The 24,178-nt window shown below is 50.6% G+C and overlaps 1 protein-coding gene across 1 annotated transcript in view; it reads right to left on the reverse strand.

Annotated features, from left to right (window-relative positions):
* UNC13A (unc-13 homolog A) overlaps positions 1-24,178 on the reverse strand; it is a 104,516-nt gene that overhangs the window by 40,587 nt on the left and 39,751 nt on the right. The window contains exons 15-24 of the mRNA XM_077921857.1: positions 21,975-22,046; positions 19,395-19,614; positions 17,710-17,937; positions 15,507-15,648; positions 13,991-14,160; positions 12,952-13,067; positions 11,529-11,692; positions 10,314-10,464; positions 2,979-3,047; positions 406-495 (exon numbers count right to left, since the gene is read on the reverse strand). Of these exons, the coding sequence (XP_077777983.1) occupies positions 406-495; positions 2,979-3,047; positions 10,314-10,464; positions 11,529-11,692; positions 12,952-13,067; positions 13,991-14,160; positions 15,507-15,648; positions 17,710-17,937; positions 19,395-19,614; positions 21,975-22,046 (1,422 nt within the window). The remainder of the gene's footprint in view (positions 1-405; positions 496-2,978; positions 3,048-10,313; positions 10,465-11,528; positions 11,693-12,951; positions 13,068-13,990; positions 14,161-15,506; positions 15,649-17,709; positions 17,938-19,394; positions 19,615-21,974; positions 22,047-24,178) is intronic.

Consider the following 24,178-nt stretch of genomic DNA (forward strand, 5'->3'; position numbering starts at 1 on the left):
CGTTGGCAACCTGCAGCGGCGTATCTGCACACGCGTGGGTTGCGATTCGGCGCTTCTGCACATGCGCAAAGTGCAATTTAGCACTTCTGCACATGCGTGACCCCCGAAACCCGGAAGTAACTCGTTCCGGTACTTCCGGATTTCGCTGGGCCCATAACCCGAAAAAACGCAACCTGAAGCATCTGTAACCCGAGGTATGACTGTACTTGGAAATGCCTTTGGGGACCGAAACTGGGTCCTCCTGCATCCGAGGCAGACCACGGGATTGTAGAGTCAGAAGGGACTCCAGCGGTCATCTAGTCCAACCCGCTGCCATGTCACTGAGCCGCACAGCTCCCCCCCAAAAAAAACTCAGCAGTGGCGCTGGGAAATGCAGACAAGTGCTCAGCTGCTTTCGGTCGTTACCTTCATCCGGAAAAAAGTGATGCTGGTCAAGAGGTCCACCGTCGATTTGAGGTCCTGCAACCGCTCCGGGCTGCTGGCAGGGAAGTTATTCTGCCAGGGAGGAAAGCAGAGAGAGGGCATAGGTCATCCCCCCCCCCTTTTGCACTTCTAAACATAAGTGAGCAACCCCCCACCCAGAGCCCCATTTGCCAGTTTGCATTTCTTAGTTCAGAAAGTATTGCTCCGACGTGGAGAGATCTCTCCTATTCTACTCAATTCAAGAGGGTTCTGGGAGCTTCTCTGCGTGAAACAAGCAGAAGGTTCGTGGTGTTTGGGTTATTCCTTCCGAGAAGCCGAGTACAGCTGGCTTAAACTGGTCCCGGTATCTCTTTCTGTCAAGGTGACGCTGGCTATAAAAAATAAAATCAAACCTCGGATCCTGAACGCCTCTGTTTTGGAACGTTTCGGCTCCCGAACGTCGAAAACCCAGAGGAAAATGCTCCGGTTTTTGAACGTCTTTCGGAAGCCGAACGCGCTTCCGGAATGGATTACGTTCGACAACCAAGGTTTGACTGTAGCGCCAGAAAGAGCCTGGGTTTCATTTTCTCTATCGAACTCTTTTCCTTTTGTTGCAGTGTCCTGTTCATTGTATGCTTAGTGTTACGTTTTAGACGTATTTTTTTATATACAAAAATATTTTTTATTGGTTTTACATATAATCACATTACGTAACCTCACATCCTTCTCTTTTATCTCTTTGGTTCAACTAAGCCTAACCACTTCCCTCCTTCCCGTCTAATGGTTTACAAAATAAAACCTTGCATCATTACATTTCCTTTCTTATCCTGTTCCTTTCCTAAAATATTAAATTACTCAGCCTGAATAGGTAGCAATTTCATCTTACAAATCTTCAGATAACCTTGCTAGTGATGTTTCACGTTCTCTTTCTATCTCTCTTCCTTCTGGTGTGATGTTCTGTATATAGTTTGCTTAGTGTTAAGGCTTAGACTTATTATAAGTTATTGTAAGTTTAAGTTTGCTGCAGCTGGATATCTTATGGACAGTGCTAACCCTGAATGTATTGGATTTAATAATAATAATAATAATAATAATAATAAACAACTTTATTTATACCCTGCCCTCCCCAGCCAAGACCGGGCTCAGGGCAGCTAACAACCGATATAAATTTTTTTTTATTGAAATGCAACTTTAAAACGAGGTCAAAATACAACATTAAAACATTAGGAAACCTGCTTAAGGACTCTAGACGGGCTCTTGCGTACCCCATAAGGAAGTGTTTTAAGTTTTTACTCTGTCGGAGTTCTGCTGCGGATCAACACCGAGCAGAATTCCACGCCACCTTTCTCAGCCGCAAGCAGTTCACACATGCAGACGTTGTTGGAATATGAGTACACCGCAGCTGCAAACTGGCAGCTCAGTGTTTACAACACATGATGTGGCTAGTCCTGGGAAGGAACGTTCCCGTAAGTTCACAGGATTCACAAGGCTTTGTTCTGTGTGTAATATGAGACCTTCCTGTTGCGTATGTGAAGGAAGTCTGTGTCACTTGCTCGGAGGAGACTGATCGGACATGTTTTTTGTAGAGTTGTAAAGTCAGAAATGAACAAGATGTAAAAGACTTTCTGACTTTCTTCTTTCTCCTGCTGGTATGCAAGGGGGAAGGGGATGTGCATCTTCCACACTGGGAGATGTCGCCTATGGTGCAGAGCTAACAACTTGCTCATAAATACAAGGAAGACAAAGGAGCTTGTGGTGGACTTCAGGAGACAGAAGAGCAATGTCCAGCCACTTTTGATTGATGGGGTCTGTGTGGAGAGGGTAACAACGTTCAGATTTTTGGGCATTGGATTGCAAGAGGATCTGTCCTGGAGTGTCAACACAAGGGGGCTTGTGAAGAAGGCGCAGCAGAGACTGTACTTTTTGAGAATTCTAAGGAATAACCATCTTCCGCAGAAACTGCTGCTTGCCTTCTATCACTGTGCCATTGAGAGCGTGCTCACTTATGGCTTATGTGTGTGGTACAGAAGCTGTACTACCCAGGACAGGATGGGGTTGTGCAGAGTTGTCAAGGCAGCAGAGAGCATTGTTGGCTGCCCACTCTCCGCCTTAGAGCAGATTTATGCCACAAGGTGCCATAGGAAGGCACTGGACATAGTAAAAGATCCATCGCATCCTGGTCACTGTCTCTTCGAGCTCCTGCCATCGGGACGGAGATACAGGACGATGAAGACAAGAACGAGCCGTCTTAAGAACAGCTTCTTCTCCAGAGCGATCTCGGCCCTGAATGGGAAGCCTGGACTTTGAAAGTCATCTAATCTTCCTTGCTGTACTATACTGTATTGTTTTAATTAGTGTTTTTATGGAGCAGTCAAGTAATTTCGTTGTCCCCGAGTGGCGGCAATGACAATCAAGATATTATTATTATTATTATTATTATTATTATTATTATTATTATTATTATTAATCCTGGACTGCGGGGATGCCAGCCAGGGTAGCTCACCGGGAGACAAGCCCCGGGAGCCTGGGAGAGGGGCCAGCCTCTCCCGTGGGGGCAAGTTTTCCAACAGACGTACCCGGTACATGGAGAGGTCGATCCGTAGGGAGTTGTGCAGCTGATCCAGAAGTTTGACAAACCGTTCTTTCTGCAAAAAGAGACAGGCCCCAAAAGCAGGTAAATGAAGTCACAGAAGGCGCAGCGCTACCACCCCCCTGGCCCCACAGAAATAAACCTCCCACCCTATCCTTTCGGACAATCCCTCCTCCCTAACCACCCACCCCCAACCCTCTCCATTAGGGGAATCCTGGCTTTTATTACTTATTTTTTGGAGAGAGAGAGAGAGAAAATATGCAAGCGCCTTGGGGCAGGGACCTTTCACTGGGACGGAGAGCTAAGCACCTTCCTTATTGGAGCAATCTATGCTGAGCGAAAACCTTGCTCCCTGGAGGGTAGAATTCAGAGCACCCATTGATTCTCCCCTGGGCGCCAGTCTGCAAACGGTTTAAACCCCCTCCTGATCTATTTCACCTCAGTTTCCTTGCTTTCCTCAAAGGGGGGCAGGCGGTACCCTAGACATGGCGAGGGGGGGGGATAATTCTCGTGGCTGAGGAAGAGCTTTCAGAAATTCTGTCCTTTAAACAGCACCCCCAGCCCTCTTCTTCTGTTTTCAAAGGGGTCCCCTTTGAAGAAGCTGCAACAGGGGGGTCTTTTCCTCCTCCTGCTGCGAGTTCACGCTTGGAGCCAGCAGTTGCTGAACTCCTGGGCTTAACACCTTCGGGGCAAGCGCCTGATTTGGAGAAACCGCCATTCCTTCACCCAGGGAAACCCGAACGCTGTCCCTGCTTGCTGTTGTGCGTGCGAGCGAGAGTGGGCCATGCCTTCCCACTTATCCCAGCCTTCCTCAATCTGTGGGTCCCCAGATGTTGTTGGACTACAACTCCCATCCCCCCTAGCTAGCAAGGCCAGAGCTTAAGGATGATGGGAGTTGTAGTCCAAAAACATCAGGTGGAGAACCACTGAGCTAAGAGGAGAGAGGGGAAGCTCTTCCATAGAGTCTGCATAAGCCAGGCTTCCTCAGCCTGGGCCCTCCAGATGTTTCGAGACTACAACTCCCATCATCCCTGACCGCTGGTCCTGCTAGCAAGGGATTGTGGGAGTTGTAGACCAAAAACATCTGGTTGAGGAAGCCTGCTGTAAGCTGAGCTTAAGGCAGCCTTTCTCAACATCCCCAGATGTTGTTGAACTACAACTCCCATCACCCTTAGCTAGCAAGGCCAGAGCTCAGGGATGATGGGAGTTGTAGTCCAACAACATCTGAGGACCCACAGGTGGAGAACCACTGACTTAGCTGGTCCTAGAGATGCAATCGTGACAGGGCTCTAGGGCCACTTTGTGTCGTCACCTATTACTCCAGAAGAGGGTATTTTTTGGGGGGTGGGGGAAGCCCATGTTTTTGACCCACGCAGGAAACAGAGATTGACCTGAGCTATGTGCCCATGACATTTCCACCAAGAGACGCCCCCTCCCCACCACCAAAGACTCTTAGCGAAGCGGGAGGGGACGAAGGACTCAGCGTTTGTGCGACATGGCATGCAGACAGCGAGAACAGTCCTTTGGGAGGAGGTCAGCCCCCCTCACCCCACCGAGTGACCCCCCCAAATCTCCACCCACCCACCCAATTAAGCTAAGTCCCCGTACCCCACTATCTGCCTGACACCTGCTCTCCATGCCACCCCCAGCCCCATATCTATGACTCCCCACTCGGTTGCTTCCCTGTTTCTTAATAACGCCATGCATGCGCTCTTATGCGCAGCGCAAAGGGCAGGGGCGCCACTGGCAAAAAAGGAAGCATTGTGGGGCCCGGTGGAGAGGGCATCTCTCCCAACCCCCCCCCCAAACGCTGCACGGCGATATTAAGAAACGGATGTCAGGCCTGTCGTCACGACAAGCGGTTGTGCGCAGTTGCAGGGCATGTGTATTAGGTGCCTACAGGTGTATGGGCAATCTATCTGGAAGATAAATGGCATTTCAGGGAGTTGGTGATCTGACAGGGTTCTTGACCCTCGTTAAACTCTTTGACGGCATGAAGAACAGCCGAATCACTTGGGAGGGAGTGCAAGCATTGGGGACCTTCTTTGATGTTGGACATTGGTTTTTTTTTTTAATAATAATAATAATAATAATAATAATAATAATAATAATAATGGGACGTGGGTGGCGCTGTGGGTTAAACCACAGAGCCTAGGACTTGCCGATCAGAAGGTTGGCGCTTCGAATCCCCGCAATGACGGGGTGAGCTCCTGCCAACCTAGCAGTTCTAATTTCACCGCAGTGGACAGTGAGCTGTGGAAGACAAACTGGAGGGAATAGGAACAGTTCTGCAATGTGACGAATGGGACTTCTCCTAACATCCGTAGTCCAGAACAGGAGACAGACCTTTGCAAGTCAAGCTGTCATTGTAACCCTTGTTGATTCATTGGGATAAGGCTCATTGAGATCAATGGGCATAAAGGAATCATGCCCTTGATTTTGGTGGGTCGTAGTCCTCACTTGGGACGCGGGTGGCGCTGTGGGTTAAACCACAGAGCCCAGGGCTTGCCGATCAGAAGGTCGGCAGTTCGAATCCCCGCAACAGAGTGAGCTCCCATTGCTTGGTCCCTGCTCCTGCCAACCTAGCAGTTCGAAAGCACGTCAAAGTGCAAGTAGATAAATAGGCACCACTCCGGCGGGAAGGGAAACGGCGTTTCCATGCGCTGCTCTGGTTTGCCAGAAGCGACATGACCTGGCCACATGACCCGGAAGCTGTACGCCGGCTCCCTCGGCTAGCAAAGCGAGATGAGCGTCGCAACCCTAGAGTCGGTCACGACTGGACCTAATGGTCAGGGGTTCCTTTACCTTTAGACCACATTCTGGTCCACTGAGTGGGGTTAAACTCATAGCCTATGTCGTCCTCCCATTGTTTTTTGATTACACCTGGGCGGACGGACACACATGGTCAACAAGGCCACGCCTTCCTCGAATGATGTGGAAGGAGCTGTCCAGTCCTCTGGTGCTGAAGTGAGATGCAATTGCCTGCCATGTTGGTACTGTGCGCTGTCCGAATGACCGGTGCTGAAGTGAAGTTCAGCCTGTGCACTGTGTGTCTCCCCAGGGCTAAAGGGACACCTAGTTGTGTATGTGTAAAAAGGGAAGCAACACACTAACCTTGCCTATCGCCCCAGTTAGCAAAATGTCTTTGGCTGGCCTCCAAGATCTGCTGTCCACCCCCAAACACAGACCAACCAAACACCCCTCCGCTACCCACTATCTCTGCTTCCCTCCCTCCACGTCTAGCTGAGCCCTCCTTTTCCCTCAACCCGCCCACCCCCTACCCCACTCCACCCCCCACCCCCCGGTTCCTACATCTCCCTTGACCGCTAAGGTTGCGAGAGACAACGAAAAAGCAATCCTTGCAACAAAAAGAACACGGTTGCGCATCCGCCACAACACAGCCTCCGTAGCACCCCTTAGCACCGGCACACAGAGGGTTAAAGCGACACAGTCTGGTTTTTTGGGGGGAGAGGGGAAACGCCCAAATTTTAGGCTCTCTCTGAGAGGGAAAAAGAAGAAAGAAAGAAACACGGTTTGTACAAAGCCTAACATTTGATTTTTTTATCAAAATGATTTTTTTTTTCTTTTCGAAGCCGCGATGGAGAGAAAACGAGAGACCAAGAAAACAAAGACAGTCCTGTCGAGGGCTAAACACATCCCTAACCGCAAAACAGAATTGGTTTTATACAGAAGCAGAGCCGGAGGCTTGTTCACACACACGTCGCTGTCGCAGTCGGTAAATCAGACATTCCCCAGACATAAACTTCTCCTGTGTTTGTGTGATGTTTTGCCGTTTCGTTTTTGCAATCGGTCGCCTTTGACAAATTTGGCAGGGCTGTTGTTGTTGGCCTTCAAAATTGGGTTGGGTGCAAACCTCCCTCTTCTCCACAGCCCTGATTTCTGTTAATGTGTTGAGGCCCCATGGCCTCAACCACAGACCCCCGATTTTGCGGCGTGAACAAGCCTCCGGTGTTTGACTTTTGGAAAATGCACAGAGAAGAGAAAAAACCTGTTTTCAAAAACTCCCGTTAAGTTAAAACGGCGTGGCAGAGTCGTCGGGAAAGGGGCTCAATGTACAAGGTCACTTCCCTCAGTGCAACTGATATGCGCCTCGTCGAGATTCCCACACTCTCCCTGCGCATCAGAACTGAAATCCACGTTGCCACTGGTCTATGTGTCCCTGTTGCCATGTGGACCATAGCTTTCCCCTTTTTTAAAAGGGAAATTCCCTTATTCCCAATAGGATTCCTTGCAAGAAAAGGGAAAAGTGGACAGCTATGATGTGGGCTTCCCTGCCTCTGACATTGCACCATGGGGTTTTGTAGTCTTAAAGCTGCACCAGCGCACGCTGAGCAAAGACTACAAAGACCGCATGCAGTGAGAATGCGAGAAAAGTGGACACCAACCTGCCTAATATCTGCAATTTGATCCACTCAGCCGCCTGCCTCTTTGTGCTTTGAGAATGTAAGAATATCAGAAGAGCCTGGGGCCTGCCTAGTCTCACAGTGGCCAACAAGATGCCCACAGGAAACCAGAAACCAGGATTTGAACCCAAGACCAACTCTCCCATCCTGTTATTTCCAGCTGCTGGTTTTCAGAAGCACCCCAACTGTTGACACAGAGCTATGATCATGGCTAGCCGCCATTGATAGCCCTCTCCTCCACAAATTTGGCCAATCCTCTTTTAAAGAGTGGGTGGCGCTGTGGGTTAAACCACAGAGCCTAGGACTTGCTGGTCAGAAGGTCAGCGGTTCAAATCCCTGCAACGGGTGAGCTCCTGTTGCTCAGTCCCTGCTCCTGCCAACCTAGCAGTTCGAAAGCACGTCAAAGTGCAAGTAGATAAATAGGTACCTCTCCGGTGGGAAGGTAAACGGCGTTTCCATGTGCTGCTCTGGTTCGCCAGGAGCGGCTTAGTCCTGCTGGCCACGCTCCGGAGGCTACACGTTGCTTTTGCTGAAGCCTGGAGAGCGAGAGGGGTCGGTGCGCACGCTGCGGTCCAGGCGCTGCGCTCCGAAGGCTTCGGGTTCCTTTTGCTGAAGCCGGGAGAGCAAGACTCTCCTGGCTTCAGCAGAGAGGGAGAGCTGCGCAGCGCCCCTTCAGCCAAGCGGGAGGAGAAATGGAAGGGGCTTTGTTTCTTCTGCCGCTTCGCTGAAGGGGCGCTGAGCAGAGAGGGGGAGAATTTTTTTCTTGTTCTCCCCCTCTAAAACAAGGTACGTTCTATGGTCAGGTGCGTCCTATTGAGTGAAAAATACGGTATCTGGTGTGAAAGCTCAATTTCTCCATCATGCTTTCTGAGATAAGGCTCAAAAGGTCTCCCTAGCACAGCGCTTCACTAAGTATCCCTTCTCAGTCTTTGCAAGCGACAGTAGTTGCACTGGGGGAAATGATCTCTGGATCGGCACCTTTCCAGACTTTGCCACGCCTTTCCCGCAAGGCACAAACCATCGCCTTCCTGTAGCATTCCTGACTTAGTCGTCGTCTTCGTAAATCTATATATCAACATATTGAGGCCGGGGGTGAACTGCCTCACTCATAACAAAAGCCAGGAATTCTCCGAAGATGAAAATCGGAGTTGCTTCAGCCCCAGAGATATTTCAGACTTCGCTCCTTGATTGGTGGAAATTATTATTTCACATTTATCTTACGAGCTTTCTTCCATCGTGGAACGCAAGACGGTGTACATTAAGTCCTCAGTCTCTCATCTGGGGTCTCTCATGTGCGGTGTGGCTTGTATTTGTGGGATTATGGTATGGTTGCCATATTTTGAAGAGCGAAAAAGAGGACACATTTGCCAACTTCTATTTTAAACTAGAGGCGCGGGTGGTGCTGTGGGTTAAACCACAGAGCCTAGGACTTGCTGATCAGAAGGTCGGCGGTTCAAATCCCTGCGACAGGGTGAGCTCCCGTTGCTCGGTCCCTGCTCCTGCCAACCTAGCAGTTTGAAAGTATGTCAAAGTGCAAGTAGATAAATAGGTACCACTCTGGCAGGAAGGTAAACGGTGTTTCCGCGCGCTGCGCTGGTTCACCAGAAGCGGCTTAGTCCTGCTGGCCACATGACCACATGGTCTAAACCACGGAGCCTTTTGGGCTTGCCGATCGGAAGGTCGGCGGTTTCATTGTCATTTGTGGACCTTAAGGTCCTCCGCGGGGCATACCAGGAGAGGCGGTCCCGAAGGTACGTGGGTCCTAGGCCGCATATGTCAACAAGACCTGAAGAGGGCATGTCCTGGAAAAGGAGGACATATGGCAACCCTAGATTGTGGCCACCTCCACCTTTGTCCATGCCGAACATTGGTGTTAGGCCTCTGAATGGTGTCATCTCTCGGCTGAGGCTACCTCGCTGGGTTAATCGTGCAGTTCACGAGGGGAGAGGAAAAATGTACACAATCCTGACCTCCTTCGAGGAAGGCACGGCGATATATTTAGAAATGAACAGCACTCCTAATAACTTGAGCGCCTTAGGTCGACTAAGCCAGGAAGACTCAGTCCGGTTGCAGGCTGTGACCACTTCTACAGAGGACTCCAACAAAAAAATTCGCCGCAGAACAGGCCAGGTGGAAATCCCACAATTTGCCTCTTATTAAATTATATTAATTTAGCAGAGCTGAAATTAGACCATGTTTAGCCGGCTCCCAGTCGCACTGCATCATGGTTTTGGTAGCCCCTCGCCTTACATGCCCTTTCTCCTCCAGTTCTTCCCCATTGGGTTTCCGGCCACTTTGGGACTACAGTCCCCATCATCCCTGACCACAGGTCCCGCTAGCTAGGGATGATGGGAGTTGTAGTCTGACAGCGACTGCTGGAGAAACCCTGTGATTACCGTATTTTTGCTCTAGAAGACTCACTTTTCCCCTCCTCAAAAGTAAGGGGAAATGTGTGTGCGTCTTATGGAGCGAATGCAGGCTGCGCAGCTATCCCAGAAGCCAGAACAGCAAGAGGGATTGCTGCTTTCGCTGCGCAGCGATCCCTCTTGCTGTTCTGGCCTCTGAGATTCAGAATATTTTTTTTCTTGTTTTCCTCCTCAGAAAACTAGGTGCGTCTCGTGGTCTGGTGCGTCTTATAGAGCGAAAAATACGGTGTAAGGTCGCAAAGCAAAGCCAGTGCTAAAACGCCGACGCCGATTCCTGCTCTGCAAAAACGGCTGCGGCGTTTCGTGGGGAAGAGGAACAGCCGGCGCTTCTTCTTTTGCCGAATTTCGGACTCTGCAGCGATGGGTTTTTTTTGGTAGGGCCCTCTCTACCGCCATGCACCCCCCTCCCCCCGGGGGAAAAAGGAGAGAGTAAAAGTAAGAAATGAGTGTTCTACGCACCATCGGACTTACCCCGAAATTGGACGCGGCAAAACGGTCAGAGGCAGACACGTTGGTAGAGGCAGTTGTATGAGCGTAATAAGCGTTGATGTTGGCCAACAGGGTGCTCATGACTGCTGGCACCCCGGGGCACATATATTTCGAAGACAGGCAGGCAAAATGCCTGGAAGAAAAAGAAAACAAGGAAGGGAGGAGGGGAAAACACAGTCAACGCAATTCAGCTCTACCTCTCCTTTAAATCAGAACCAGTGAAGGCGGTGAAGGTCCTGTGTGAGTGCCTGGAGGCGGTTGGAGGATGGATGGCGGCCAACAGATTGAGGTTGAATCCTGACAAGATAGAAGGACTGTTTTTGGGGGGACAGGGGGCGGGGGGTGTGGAGGACTCCCTGGTCCTGAATGGGGTCACTGTGCCCCCGAAGGACCAGGTGTGCAGCCTGGGAGTCATTCTGGACTCACCGCTGTCCATGGAGGCGCAGGTCAGTTCTGTGTCCAGGGCAGCTCCATCTGGTATGCAGGATGAGACCCTCCCTGCCTGCGGACTGTCTGGCCAGAGTGGTGCATGCTCTGGTTATCTCCCGCTTGGACTACTGCTATGCGCTCTACGTGGGGCTACCTTTGAAGGTGACCCAGAAACTGCAACTAATCCAGAATGCGGCAGCCAGACTGGGGACTGGGAGCGGCTGCCAAGACCATATAACACTGGTCCTGAAATACCTCCATTGGCTCACAGGACATTTCCGAGCACAATTCAAAGTGTTGGTGTTGACCTTGAAAGCCCTAAATGGCCCAGTATCCCTGAAGGAGCGTCTCCACCCCCATCGTCCAGCCCGGACACCTGGGTCCATCTCCCGAGGGCCTTCTGGCGGTTCCCTCCCTGTGAGAAGTGAGGTTGCAGGGAACCAAGCAGAGGGCCTCCTTGGTGGTGGCCCCCACCCTGTGGAACGCCCTCCCACCAGATGTCAAGGAAATAAACAACTACCTGACTTTTAGAAGACATCTGAAGGCAGCCCTGTTTAGGGAAGTTTTTAATGTTTGGTGTTCTATCATATTTTTACTACTCTGTTGGGAGCCGCCCCGAGTGGCTGGGGAAACCCAGCCAGATGGGTGGAGAATGTATGTATGAATGAATGAATGAATGAATGAATGAATGAATGAATGAATAAATCCATCCATCCATCCATCCATCCATCCATCCATCCATCCATCATCCATCCCACAGAGACTCACGTCATGGCCTGATAGATGGACTCTACTCCATATCTCATAGCAAACTCGTCCACGATCTCCTGGGCAGTTTCGTCGAAGTACACTTTCCACGCGTCGTCGCCCTTCGCCTCTGGTATCTTCACCACGCCGTTGTTTTGGATGTCCGTCACGAAATGGAAGAGGTTCTAATGAGACATTGAGAGAGGCAGGAGTTTGGAGGGGGGGTTAAAATTAAAACAGAAAAGTCATGTACCTATGGAGGAAGCTATACTACAAACAGTCCCACTTATAAACGCCATCTCCCCAGAAAATTCCATCAACGGTGTCTCTGAAAATTTTTACACATCACTTGGGAAGACGGGCGAACTAATGCCAGTGTACTGGAAGAAGCAAAGATCACCCATGTCGAAGCAACATCAACTTCGTTGGACTGGTCATGTTGTGCGGATGCCTGATGATCGTCTTCCAAAGCAACTGCTCTATTCAGAACTTAAGAATGGAAAGTGTAATGCTGGTGGTCAACAAAAGAGGTTCAAAGACTCTCTCAAGGCAAATCTTTAAAATGTAGTATAAACACCGACAACTGGGAAACACTGGCCTGCGAGCGCTCCAGTTGGAGAACAGCCTTTCCCAAATGTGTCCTGGGCTTTGAAGACACTCGAACTCAGGACGCAAGGGAGAAACGTGCTAAGAGGAAGGCAGGCTTGGCAAACCTTCACCATGATCAACTCCCGCCCGGAAACCTATGTCCCCACTGTGGAAGGACATGTGGATCCAGAACTGGCCTCCACAGTCACTTACGGACTCATTGTTAAAACCGTGTTTATGGGAGACAATCTTACTCGGCTACGAGGGATCGCCAAAGAAGACGATGACCAGAAACAGTATACAGTGGTACCTCGGGTTAGGTACTTAATTCGTTCTGGAGGTCCATTCTTAACCTGAAACTGTGCTTAACCTGAAGCACCACTTTAGCTGATGGGGCCTCCTGCTGCTGCCGCACCACCAGAGCACGATTTCTGTTCTCATCCTGAAGCAAAGTTCTTAACCCGAGGTACTATTTCTGGGTTAGCGGAGTCTGTAACCTGAAGCGTATGTAAGCCGAGGTACCACCGTATAGGGATGACAACTGAAGCTTGCAATATTACCCACTTTAATGGGTTGTCATACGTCCAGATTTTCCCAGACGTTTCAGCGATTTTCCGGCCGGACACTGTTTCCGACGGCCAAACAAAAACATCAGCCCTGTCTTCTGAACTAATTCAGGACCCACTTCCAGGGAGGGGAAGGGTTTTCGGCACTTTGGGCCCAGGGAAGGACAACACACACACACACACACCCAGCAGATCAGAGAGGGCCTGTGCAAAGCCCTGGTTCCTAGCTGCGTGGGTGTGGATCTGTCCCAGAATAGCAAGGGCACTAAGGCCTCGTGCGCCCCACTCACCTCATGGAGGCAGGTGTATTGCACATGATACGGCGCCACTTTCTCCTCGCCTTTGATCTCCACGCTGATGTGCAGCCGGATCGCCCCAGAGACGGCCGATTTGTCCGTCCGCTTATCTAAAACAGTCCAGGGGAGAATTTGGTAGGCAAGCATTGCGTTTGGAGAAAGGTCAGTTATGTTGCGCAGGTGTGCAGAGAACAAGTTGCCTGATAATGATGGCTTTCAGGCAAAATTTCTACGATCTCTGCTGCAGGTACCCAACTGTGTCCCCAACTCCATACTTCTGTTAGAAGCTGGTGAGTGCCCAATTTCAACTAAAGCGTGGTGGGCTGCCCTAAAACGTGGGCTCAGGATTTCAGGGTTTGATCTAGGGAAGGGTTTGTACCAACACCTGACCAATGAGGAATTTGTCAGCAAATGGCAGAAAAGGTAAAGCTAAAGGTACCCCTGCCCGTACGGGCCAGTCTTGCCAGACTCTAGGGTTGTGCGCTCATCTCACTCTATAGGCCGGGAGCCAGCGCTGTCCGTAGACACTTCCGGGTCACGTGGCCAGCGTGACAAGCTGCATCTGGCGAGCCAGCGCAGCACACGGAAACGCCGTTTACCTTCCCACTGGTAAGCGGTCCCTATTTATCTACTTGCACCCAGGGGTGCTTTCGAACTGCTAGGTTGGCAGGCGCTGGGACCGAACGACAGGAGCGCACCCCGCCGCGGGGATTTGAACCGCCGACCATGCAATCGGCAAGTCCTAGGCGCTGAGGTTTTACCCACAGCGCCACCCACGTCCCAAAAATGGCAGAAAACCATGGCTAAAAAAGCCACCTCTATTGGTCTGTCACCCCCCCCCCCAACTCTATTACCTGGGTTATGAAGGCGCCCTAAAGACGTTAAAGCAAAGATTATGGGATAATGAACACAGTGACTTGCGAACTCGATCACACGCAGTCTGTAGTCCGCTGGCAGTAGGAGTACAATACCCCCAGGGTCTTGGGACTCAACTGTTCAGGGGACTGCCCCTGCCGCCTTCGCAGTCGCTTACCCAAATTGTACCAGACGTCCATCTCCCCGCTCAACGTCCGCACCTCGATGATCGTCTGGCCCAGGAAGTCGTCGGATTCCCTCTTAAAGCGCTGCTTTACCCTAGACTTGATGTCGTCGTCTTCGTCCCAGACACGCACCTTGATTCGATCGGAGGAGTTATGGCATTCACTGTTGTTGCGGGAGAAGAAGGCAATGTCACGAACGAGAGATGTTTGTTTCAGCTCGCAAGGCTATGGTTCCCAGATGTCCCCCCGCAAAAACTTATTCTCTGAGGAGATCACGGCGGGGTGTGTGGTTCTTCCCCACACCTCCATGGCTTTACCCCCCACAAGAACCCTGCGAGGTAGGTCAGGCTAAAGGACAGTGCCTGCCCCAAGACTGCCCAGTGAGCTTTGTGGCCAAGTCTGTGGGTTAAACCACAGAGCCTAGGACTTGCCGATCAGAAGGTCGGCGGTTCGAATCCCCGCAATGACGGGGTGAGCTCCTGTTGCTCGGTCCCTGCTCCTGCCCACCTAGCAGTTCAAAAGCACGTCAAAGTGCAAGTAGATAAATAGGTACCGCTCCGGCGGGAAGGTAAACGGCGTTTCCATGCGCTGCTCTAGTTTGCCAGAAGTAGCTTAGTCATGCTTGCCACATGACCCAGAAGCTGTACGCCGGCTCCCTCGGCCAATAAAGCGAGATGAGCGCCGCAACCCCAGAGTCGTCCACGACTGGACCTAATGGTCAGGCGTCCCTTTAACTTTTACCTCCAGGTCCTAGTCTGACACTCTAACCACTTTGCCACACTGGGTGACAGGTCTCTTGCTGCATCTAACTGAGCGGTCCCCAAATTTCCCTGGCCGCCAGACCTCTTGAAAATTGCTGAGAGTCTCAGTGGACCAGCTAGATGCTGTCTGGAACTTCATTGCATTTTCTGTTGCTTCTTTTATTTCTTATATTGCATCACATCCTGCATGCCGTAGAAGCCCAACCAATTTGAACTGTAAGCGTGGGCTCTTTGAATGAACCCCGTGGACGTGCCGGCAGTCTACGGACCGCAGTTTGGGAACCCCAGATTTGATACATGCTAGAGACGAAGACCATAAAGAAGGCTGATCCCCGAAGAATTGATGCTTTTGAATTCTGGTGCTGGAGGAGACTCTTGAGAGTCCCATGGACTGCAAGAAGATCCAACCTCTCCATTCGGAAGGAAATGAGCCCTGAGTGCTCACTGGAAGGACAGATCCTGAAGCTGAGGCTCCAAGACTTTGGCCACCTCATGAGAAGAGAAGACTCCCTGGAAAAGACCCTGATGTTGGGAAAGATGGAGGGCAGAAGGAGAAGGGGACGACAGAGGACGAGATGGTGGGACAGTGTTCTCGAAGCTACCAGCATGAGTTTGACCAAACTGGGGGAGGCAGTGGAAGACAGGAGGGCCTGGCGTGCTCTGGTCCAGGGGGTCACGAAGAGGCGGACATGACTAAACGACTAAACAACAATAACAAAGAAACAAGGACCCCAGGATATCAACTCACAAGTGGAAGTTCTCCTCCCAGATCGGGTTCAGATTGCCGTAGATGGTTTTGGTCCTCTTTTTCGTCTTCCCGACCTGGACGGTGACGTACGGGTCGCTGGACCCGGTCTTGTCCTTCGCCTGCAGCCCTTGTGCGCAAACCACTGGTCGAGCGATCCCATGCGCAGCCGAGTGCCATTTCAATGGGTTTCATGCACACCCACGGACGGGGGCGACCCCCCCAAAAAACAGTCACAAAACACAAAGAGAGAAAAATGAGGGTGGAAACAACAACAATAATTTATTATTTATACCCCACCCACCTGGCTGAGTTTCCCTAGCCACTCTGGGCGGCTCCCAATCAAGTGTTAAAAACAGTATAGCATTAAATATTAAAAACTGCCCTGAACAGGGCTGCCTTCAGATGTCTTTTAAAGATAAGATAGCTGCTTATTTCCTTCACATCTGAAGGGAGAGTGTTCCACAGGGTGGGCGCCACCACCGAGAAGGCCCTCTGTCTGGTTCCCTGTTACCTCACTTCTCGCAATGATGGAACAGCCAGAAGGCCCTCGGAGATGGACCCAGGTGTCTGGGCAGAACGATAGGGGTGGAGATGCTCCTTCAGGTATACAGGACCGAGGCCATTTAGGGCTTTCAAGGTCAGCTCCAACACTTTGAATTGTGCTTGGAAACGTACTGGGAGCCAATGTAGGTCTTTCAAGACCAGTGTTATATGGTCTCGGTGGCCGCTCCCAGTCCCCAGTCTAGCTGCCGCATTCTGGATTAGTTGTAGTTTCCGGGTCACTTTCAAAGGTAGCCCCACGGAGAGCGCATGGCAGTAGTCCAAGCGGGAGATAACCAGAGCATGCACCACTCTGGCCAGACAGTCTGTGGGCAGGGAGGGTCTCAGCCTGCGTACCAGGTGGAGCTGGTAGACAGCCGCCCTGGACACAGAGTTAACCTGCGCCTCCATGGACACCTGTGAGTCCAAAATGACTCCCAGGCTGCACACCTGGTGAAGGGCAGGCCAAGGACCCACCATCACCAGCTTGCTCAGTTAGAGAGCAGAGACAAAAGAGCCTCTCCACAGCTTGCATCCCTATTTGTAGGTGATGGGACTGGGAAGGACATTGCTGGGTTTACGTATAAGCTAAACAATCTATAGCTTAGGGCCCCACTTTCTGGTCCCCACTGTGGAAGGACGCGTGGATCCAGAATTGGCCTCCACAGCTGCTTACGGGCTCACTGTTAAGACTGTGTTCATGGAAGACAATCTTACTCGTATCTACAGAACCGCCTGTCCTGGTCTGCCCCGCAGAGGACCTTAAGGTCCATTAATAACCATAGTTTAGAGGTCCCGGGCCCTAAGGAAGTCAGACTATCCTCTACCAGGGCCAGGGCCTTTTCAGTGATGGCTCCGACCTGGTGGAATGCTCTGTCCCATGAGACCAGGGCCCTGCAGGATTTAACCTCCTTCCGTCAGGCCTGTAAGACAGAGCTATTCCGCCTGGCCTTTAATTTGAATTCAGCCTGATATTTTATTTCCCTTCTCTTCCCTCCCCTTTTATAAAGATTACCCACCCTGTGGACCCCAGAGCTAATTCTCCCTTGGCTGCCTCGCTGGCCCAGGTAGGACCAATTCAGCCAGCTAGCCCTGGGGATTATCTAATTGGTTTTTGAATTTTATTGTTATTTATGTTTTTATACTGTATTTTATGCTGCTTTTATAATTACCATATTTTTTGCTCTACAGTGGTACCTCGCAAGACGAATGCCTCGCAAGACAAAAAAATCGCTAGACGAAAGGGTTTTTTGAGCTGCTTCGCAAGACAATTTTCCCTATGGGCTTGCTTCGCAAGACGGAAACGTCTTGCAAGTTTGTTTCCTTTTTCTTAACACCGTTAATACAGTTGCGACTTGACTTCGAGGAGCAACTCATAGAACGCGGTGTGGTAGCCTTTTTTGAGGTTTTTGAAGACTTTGGTGATTTTTGAAGCTTTCCCGAAACTTTTCCAACACCGTGCTTCGCAAGACGAAAAAAATCGCAGGACGACAAAACTCGCGGAATGAATTAATTTCGTCTTGCGAGGCACCACTGTATTATTATTATATTACTGGGCTACAAGGGATCACCAAAGAAGAAGATTTCTCTATGCTCATCTGACTCTCTGTGTTTACGCATATCTACATGCCTGTCTGTCTAAACGGCCACTGGCTTGACGTACCTGTAATGCTGATCTTTGCAGACCACTTTGAGGTCCCATCCAGAACGCTCTGCTTCACAGCTTTCATCTGCTGGGTGTGAATGGTCTTGGAGACGGCAAAGATCTCCTGGATCAGCTCAAAGATCTCGGGCTTATTGCGCTCCCGGATCTTCATACGATCTTTCAGCACCATGATAATATTCTGCGTGCGGTCCTCAGCCCCGTGCTTCGAACTTTTCTCAGCCGCCCCTGGACAGAGAGAGAGAGAGATTTGCCATGGATGGGTTACCACCGATGTCACTGCAATGTTGTTGTTGTTGTTGTTTAGTCGTTTAGTCGTGTCCGGCTCTTTGTGACCCCCTGGACCAGAGCACGCCAGGCCCTCCTGTCTTCCACAGCCTCCTGCTGTTTGGTCAAACTTAGGTTCATAGCTTCAAGAACACTGTCCCACCATCTCTTCCTCTGTCGTCCCCTTCTCCTTGTGCCCTCCATCTTCCCCAACATCAGGGTCTTTTCCAGGGAGTCTTCTCTTCTCATCACTTCTTCGTCACTGCAATGCATTCTGATTATTCCACGCATTAGGAAACCTGTTTTACATTTCGTAGAAGCGGGAAGAGCCGTTACACAGCAGAACAATAGGTTGCACCTAAGAAGATCAAACCTCTCCATCCTTTAGGAAATCAGCCCTGAGTGCTCACTGGAAGGACAGATTGTGAAGCTGAGGCTCCAAGACTTTGGCCACCTCAGGAGAAGAGAAGACTCCCTGGAAAAGACCCTGATGTTGGGAAAGATGGAGGGCGCAAGGAGAAGGGCACGACAGAGGACGAGATGGTGGGACAGTGTTCTCAAAGCTACCAGCATGAGTTTGACCAAAGTGCGGGAGGCAGTGGAAGACAGGAGGGCCTGGCGTGCTCTGGTCCAGGGGGTCACGAAGAGGCAGACACGACTAAACGACTCAACAACAACAAAGAGCAGATTCATTGAAACAAGTGTGCATGTTTTGGTCTTGTCTGTTGGTTTCAATGGGGGGGGGTCTACTCTAAGTTAGGACTAAAGGAAAAGTAAAGCGACCCCTGACTATTGGGTCCAGTCGTGACCAACTCTGGGGTTGCGGCGTTCATCTCTCTTTATAGGCCGAGGGAGCCGGCGTACAGCTTCCGGGTCATGTGGCCAGCATGACTAAGCCGCTCCTGGCGAACCAGAGCAGCGCACGGAAATGCTGTTTACCTTCCCGCCAGAGCGGTACCTATTTATCTACTTGCACTAGTGTGCTTTCGAAATGCTAGGTGCCAGGAGCAGGGACCGAGCAACGGGAGCTCACCCCGTTGCACTGATTCGAACTGCCAACCTTTCTGACTGAGAAGCCCAAGAGGCTCCGTGGTTTAGACCACAGCGCCACCCATCTAGATACACCATTGGCCTAATCTAGGAGACTCTCATTATGATCTTTTAATAAATAATAACAACAACAACAACAACAACAACAACAATAATAATAATAATACAATGATGGTAATAAAAAAAGACATTGTATTATTTTTATTGGCAGATTGCCTTTGCTAACTGTGGTGCAAAATGCTTTGCTAATCTCAGTGGTGAGAAGCTGCAGATTTTGGAAACGTAAGCTGTGTATTTTGTTGCTCTCAGTTCAGACAGAACTCTACAGCCTCAAGACAAACCCAAGAGAACAAGGCACCCCTCCTTACTTTGCAAGCAGTCGGCGTTGAGCAGGTCTTGACACTTCTCGTGGCACTTGACTCCGCATTCTGTACACCGCATGCCTTGGCGCGCAATGCCCCAGAGTAGACCCTCGCACTCGTAACAGTAGGTGGGCGTTGTGGCGGTCCACACCTCGAAGTTGTGGGGGGTTGTGCAAGAGATGGGGTAGATTAAGGCTTGGAGGGTCTTCTTGTAAACATGGTTTTTCTGGAGGGAGACAACGAAGAACACACGCTCAGGCTCTGGCTGTGTGACACACTCTCTCAACTTTTTATAAAAGAACAGAAATGGTTTAGTGAATATAGTCATACCTCGGATCTCAAACGCCTTGGCTCCCGGACGATAAAAACCCAGAAGTGAGTATTCCGGTTTTTGAACGATTTTTGGAAGCTGAACATCCGGCATAGATTCCGATTGGCTGCAGGATGCTCTGCAGCCAATCGGAAGCCGCGCCTTGGTTTCCGAATGGTTCCGGGAGTCGAACGGACTCCCGGAATGCATTCTGTTCAAGAACCAAGGTACGACTATTTACAAACAAACTGTAAACAGATAAGAACGTTGGCAGGTTTGTTTTAATAACCTTCAGTTTCATAAGATTATATATTTAAAGTAGACGAATAAATGAATAAATTAAGTTACTTTGGAGTATGCAGAAAATATTGAAAATAAATCTAAGGAACTGCAGAAAGAGGGGGAAGGAAGTCAAGTTTTGAAATGTTAAAATGACTGTAAATTATTGAAATGTATAAACCTGAAAAACTCTCTCTCTCTCTCTCTCTCTCTCTCTCTCTCTCCGGTATATATATAGTGTACCCCATCACAAGTTACCTGATCAGACAAGATATGACAGAGGCAATACTAGAGAAATCTCTGCTAGCCCTTTCTAAGCCTTCAGGGGACTCCAGTCCTTTGCTGAGACAACATCTGTTGTAGCTCAGCCAGCAGAATTCACTGGGAGCTGTCCAGAGTGCTGACTTGGCCTTCAGGAGACTCTGCTAAACCGATCAGCCAGCAGTGTGCTTTTAGGGTTCAGTCCTAAGCAAACTGAGGAGATCAAGGTCTCCCCAGAGGGGGAGAAAGACACCCCTCCCAAGCAGATCTCCAAACTGCCAGTGACCCTGAAGAGCTGTTGGATCTGGGCATCTCTGCTCCCGGACTGGAGGTCTCTGTGCTGGCCACCTGAGATCCCAGCTGGCTCTCAGACACCCCTTTCCCTACTGAGATCAGAGCTGATGGTACACCAGGAAAGACCTTCAGGGCTGATGCTGTAGCGCCTGGCTAGCAATGCACGAGGCTACATGCCGGAAGCATATTTGACCACATCAGGGCAGCCAGGAAAGGGGTAGAGCCTGTCATGACTAAAGTCTTTGAGGGCAGAAACTGGAAAGCGCTGGAAGATTCTAGAAGGTTCACTTCGGCTGTAAATATTGTTTTGGCTATCTCAAGGTCACGCTGAACCAGGAGAGAGAAATCCCTGTGCTCAGCAAGCTGCTCTCTCTCTCTCTCTCTCTCTCTCTCTCTCTCTCTCTCTCTCACTTTCGTTTGTATCTCGTGCATCTGAGGTTTTTGTAACAAGCCTTTGCTTTTTAGTAAAAAATAAATAAAATAATTTTGGAACTTCTGACTCTGCGTGGTCTTTTTTCATTTACTGCAAGAGGCTATCCGTCAGAGCCTCCTTCTCCCATACAAGCTCCCTGTCTGAACTGCTTCACTGCTGAAGCAACAGCTCCCTTATAACTCCCAGCACCAGGGATATGGAGCTGTCCATGGTCCTGAACTTTCATGCCTTGCTCGGATTGGAAGTGGCACTGCTTATTGCTTCCACATCCCCTGTGGGCTCCCAGTGTAGCCTTATTAGACTATACCGATTGGTGGGGTCTGCGTTGCTCCCGGGTGGGAGAAAGGAAGTCAAATGACACCGAGGTTGATTCAGAGAAAGAGTTTATTCTGCTCTGCGGATAGCAGAAGGCCCTTGCGTGGTCAGTCCACAGCAAGTCCAAAGAAATGAGAAATTTCATGCAATATATATATCCTCCAAGCACCCTCTCCCCCCTTCCCCAGGAATCCAGCCACGGCAGCTTATACACGCAGGTTGACATCACAGATGTCCCTGCTCCGGTACTCTTGACAATAAAAGGTTGTTCTTGTTCCTATACTCTTATCTTGGGGCAGGAGGTCACCAACTCTAAGAGCACTCCTGGCGCCGTTCCTGGTTCTCTTGTCAGACCTGACAAGGTCTGTGCATCTTTTGTGGTCAGGATGTAAGATAAGACCCAGACGTGCCATCCCTGCTCCACTCGGAACTGGCAAGGCCATCCATTGCCGTCACGGACTGATAAAGGAGAGGGCTTTTTATACAGCTGGCTTTCTGTTTATACATTGACTCAAGAGCTCAAGTTAATGCATTTTAGAAATGCTCCCTTGGAGAAGGAAAAATGCGGATTTTGGGTCCCGTTTCAGACTGACTGCACAGAAACTCATTCCTTCACCAGGACAAGTTCTCTTAACACAAAAGAACCACCCAAGAGCGCATATATATATATATATGGAGGAACTGGGACACTTACTAGCTCTTCATTGTTTAAAGTGCTTGATGCGAGTGCTGATGTGATACCAGCTTTCCTTGACTGGACCAAGGACTGTTGGGAGGAAGCAAAAAAGGAGAAGCATGTCAAGAATGCAGTGCAGAAAAACGACAACAACAGAAGTTAAGACCCTGCATTCATGGGGTCTTCACCTAGGCATGGGATGGGGCGCGCGATTAGGAAGCGTGTGCGGCCCTCCAGCATGGCTGAAACCACATTCCCCACGTGGCCGTGAAATCATGTCTGCTGGCACCAATGTAACAAGCTGGGAAGGAACTATTGGAGCTTTCCCCTGCCTCCAGAAGTGATTCATAAACTCATCAACCTCAAAACAATTTACAATCGAGTGGTGTTGGGGAGTTTGCCCATCACTGTTCTTAGTTGAGAGAAAGATTTGCGAGCCCTGAGCAAGAAAGAGAAATAAATAAGGAGACAAAGACTCACCATAGCCTGCAAAGGCGTGTTGGTCAACAGTTGAGCAAGAAAGGAAGAAATGAGATGTTGTTAGGAGGACTCAGACAACCAGGTATATCTATATTTATACATAAAAGACCAAGCTTCCAAGCTTGTCCCCGTGACAATTTCATTCTGCATTCGTAAGCAGCAGAATTCCCTGTCACCCACTGTGATGGCCTGGGATTCGGACTCAGATGCTGAACCTGAGGGATCCCCGCCTGCACAGGAGTCCCCGCCTCCAGAACCAGCTGGGGCTTGAGCCTGAAGGGTCCTCACCTGTGCTGGGTCCTCAGGTGAGTCTGCTCTGGCCCCTGAGGTGGTGGAGGACCCATTGCCTGCAGGTGCTCCACTCTCAGCCCCGTCAGAGGAAGCTGAGGTGGCCTCTGGGTCCGGGAACCCTCCAGCCTCTCCTGAGCTGCAGAGGCTCAGGGCGGAGAGGCGGAGGGAACTAAGTTCCTGCAGGAGGAGGGCTCGCCTCCAGGCCAAGAGGGGCGAGGCACCTGAGGATCGGGGCCGCCCTATGCCTCGGGGCAGATAAAAGCCGGCCAGCCCCAGTCCCAAGTTGCGGGAGCAACATTGTTGGTTGCTAGTTCCTGCCTGAACCCTGTCCTGCTCTTCTGCCTGAGCTCCTGACCTCACCCAACTCCCAGCTTGCAAGCCTGTTCCTGACTTCACCCGACTCCCTGCCCTGCACCCAGGTCCAGCTAGTACAGACTGCCTCCTCGTTGCACCTTCGACCATGGACCGGTCTTGGACCTCGCCTCTCGGGTAACCCACCGGACCAGCACACCCACTACCTAAACATGTTGCGGCCTTTGTTATTCTAAATCAGGGCTGGATCATCTTCTTCAGCCTGCAAGGCCTCTTTCCCTCATGGGTTAACTTCCGGGGCCGCATGCCAGCAGTGGGCGGGGCCACGGGGAAAGGGGTGTGGCCAGTGGCCAAAGGGGGCCGTCCCAAAGGCGTGACTCTTACCTTTGCCCAGTAGGCTAGATCGCAGCCATGCCAAAGTCAGTGACTTGGGGTGGTCTGGCAAAAGGGGGTGCTGCCTGGGGGCCAGATCTATAGGTCTGGGTGTCTGGGTTCAGTCTATGACCCACAAGGTTCTCCACCCCTCTTGTAATTCAGGGTGGCAGTCAACTGCACAGGTGGAATTGGACCCTATTCCTTTTCAATGAGGCTAGAAAAACTAAATAAGGTAAAGGTAAAGGGACCCCTAACCATCAGGTCCAGTCATGGCCGACTCTGGGGTTGCGGCGCTCATCTCGCTTTACTGGCCGAGGGAGCCGGCGTACAGCTTCCGGGTCATGTGGCCAGCAGGACTGAGCCGCTTCTGGCGAACCAGAGCAGCGCACGGAAACGCCGTTTACCTTCCCGCCGGAGCGGTACCTATTTATCTACTTGTACTTTGACGTGCTTTCGAAATGCTAGGTTGGCAGGAGCAGGGACCGAGCAACGGGAGCTCACCCCGTGGTGGGGATTCGAACCGCTGACCTTCTGATTGGCAAGTCCTAGGCTCTGTGGTTAAACCCACAGCGCCACCCACGTCCCTAGAAAAACTAAATACGAACGTGATATTTTGGGTCTCTTTTGTTAACCACCCACAAGCCACCTCTTGCTCAATCTCTTCCCCCCTCAACTGCACAGGCAATGTCTTCACACGTACCAGATTTTTCAGGCGATGGTTTGGAAAAATGGGCACAAAGCGCAGTCCCTACCCGCCTCGAAAA

Source organism: Podarcis muralis, chromosome 18 (genome assembly GCF_964188315.1).
Source record: "Podarcis muralis chromosome 18, rPodMur119.hap1.1, whole genome shotgun sequence".
NCBI lineage: Eukaryota > Metazoa > Chordata > Lepidosauria > Squamata > Lacertidae > Podarcis > Podarcis muralis.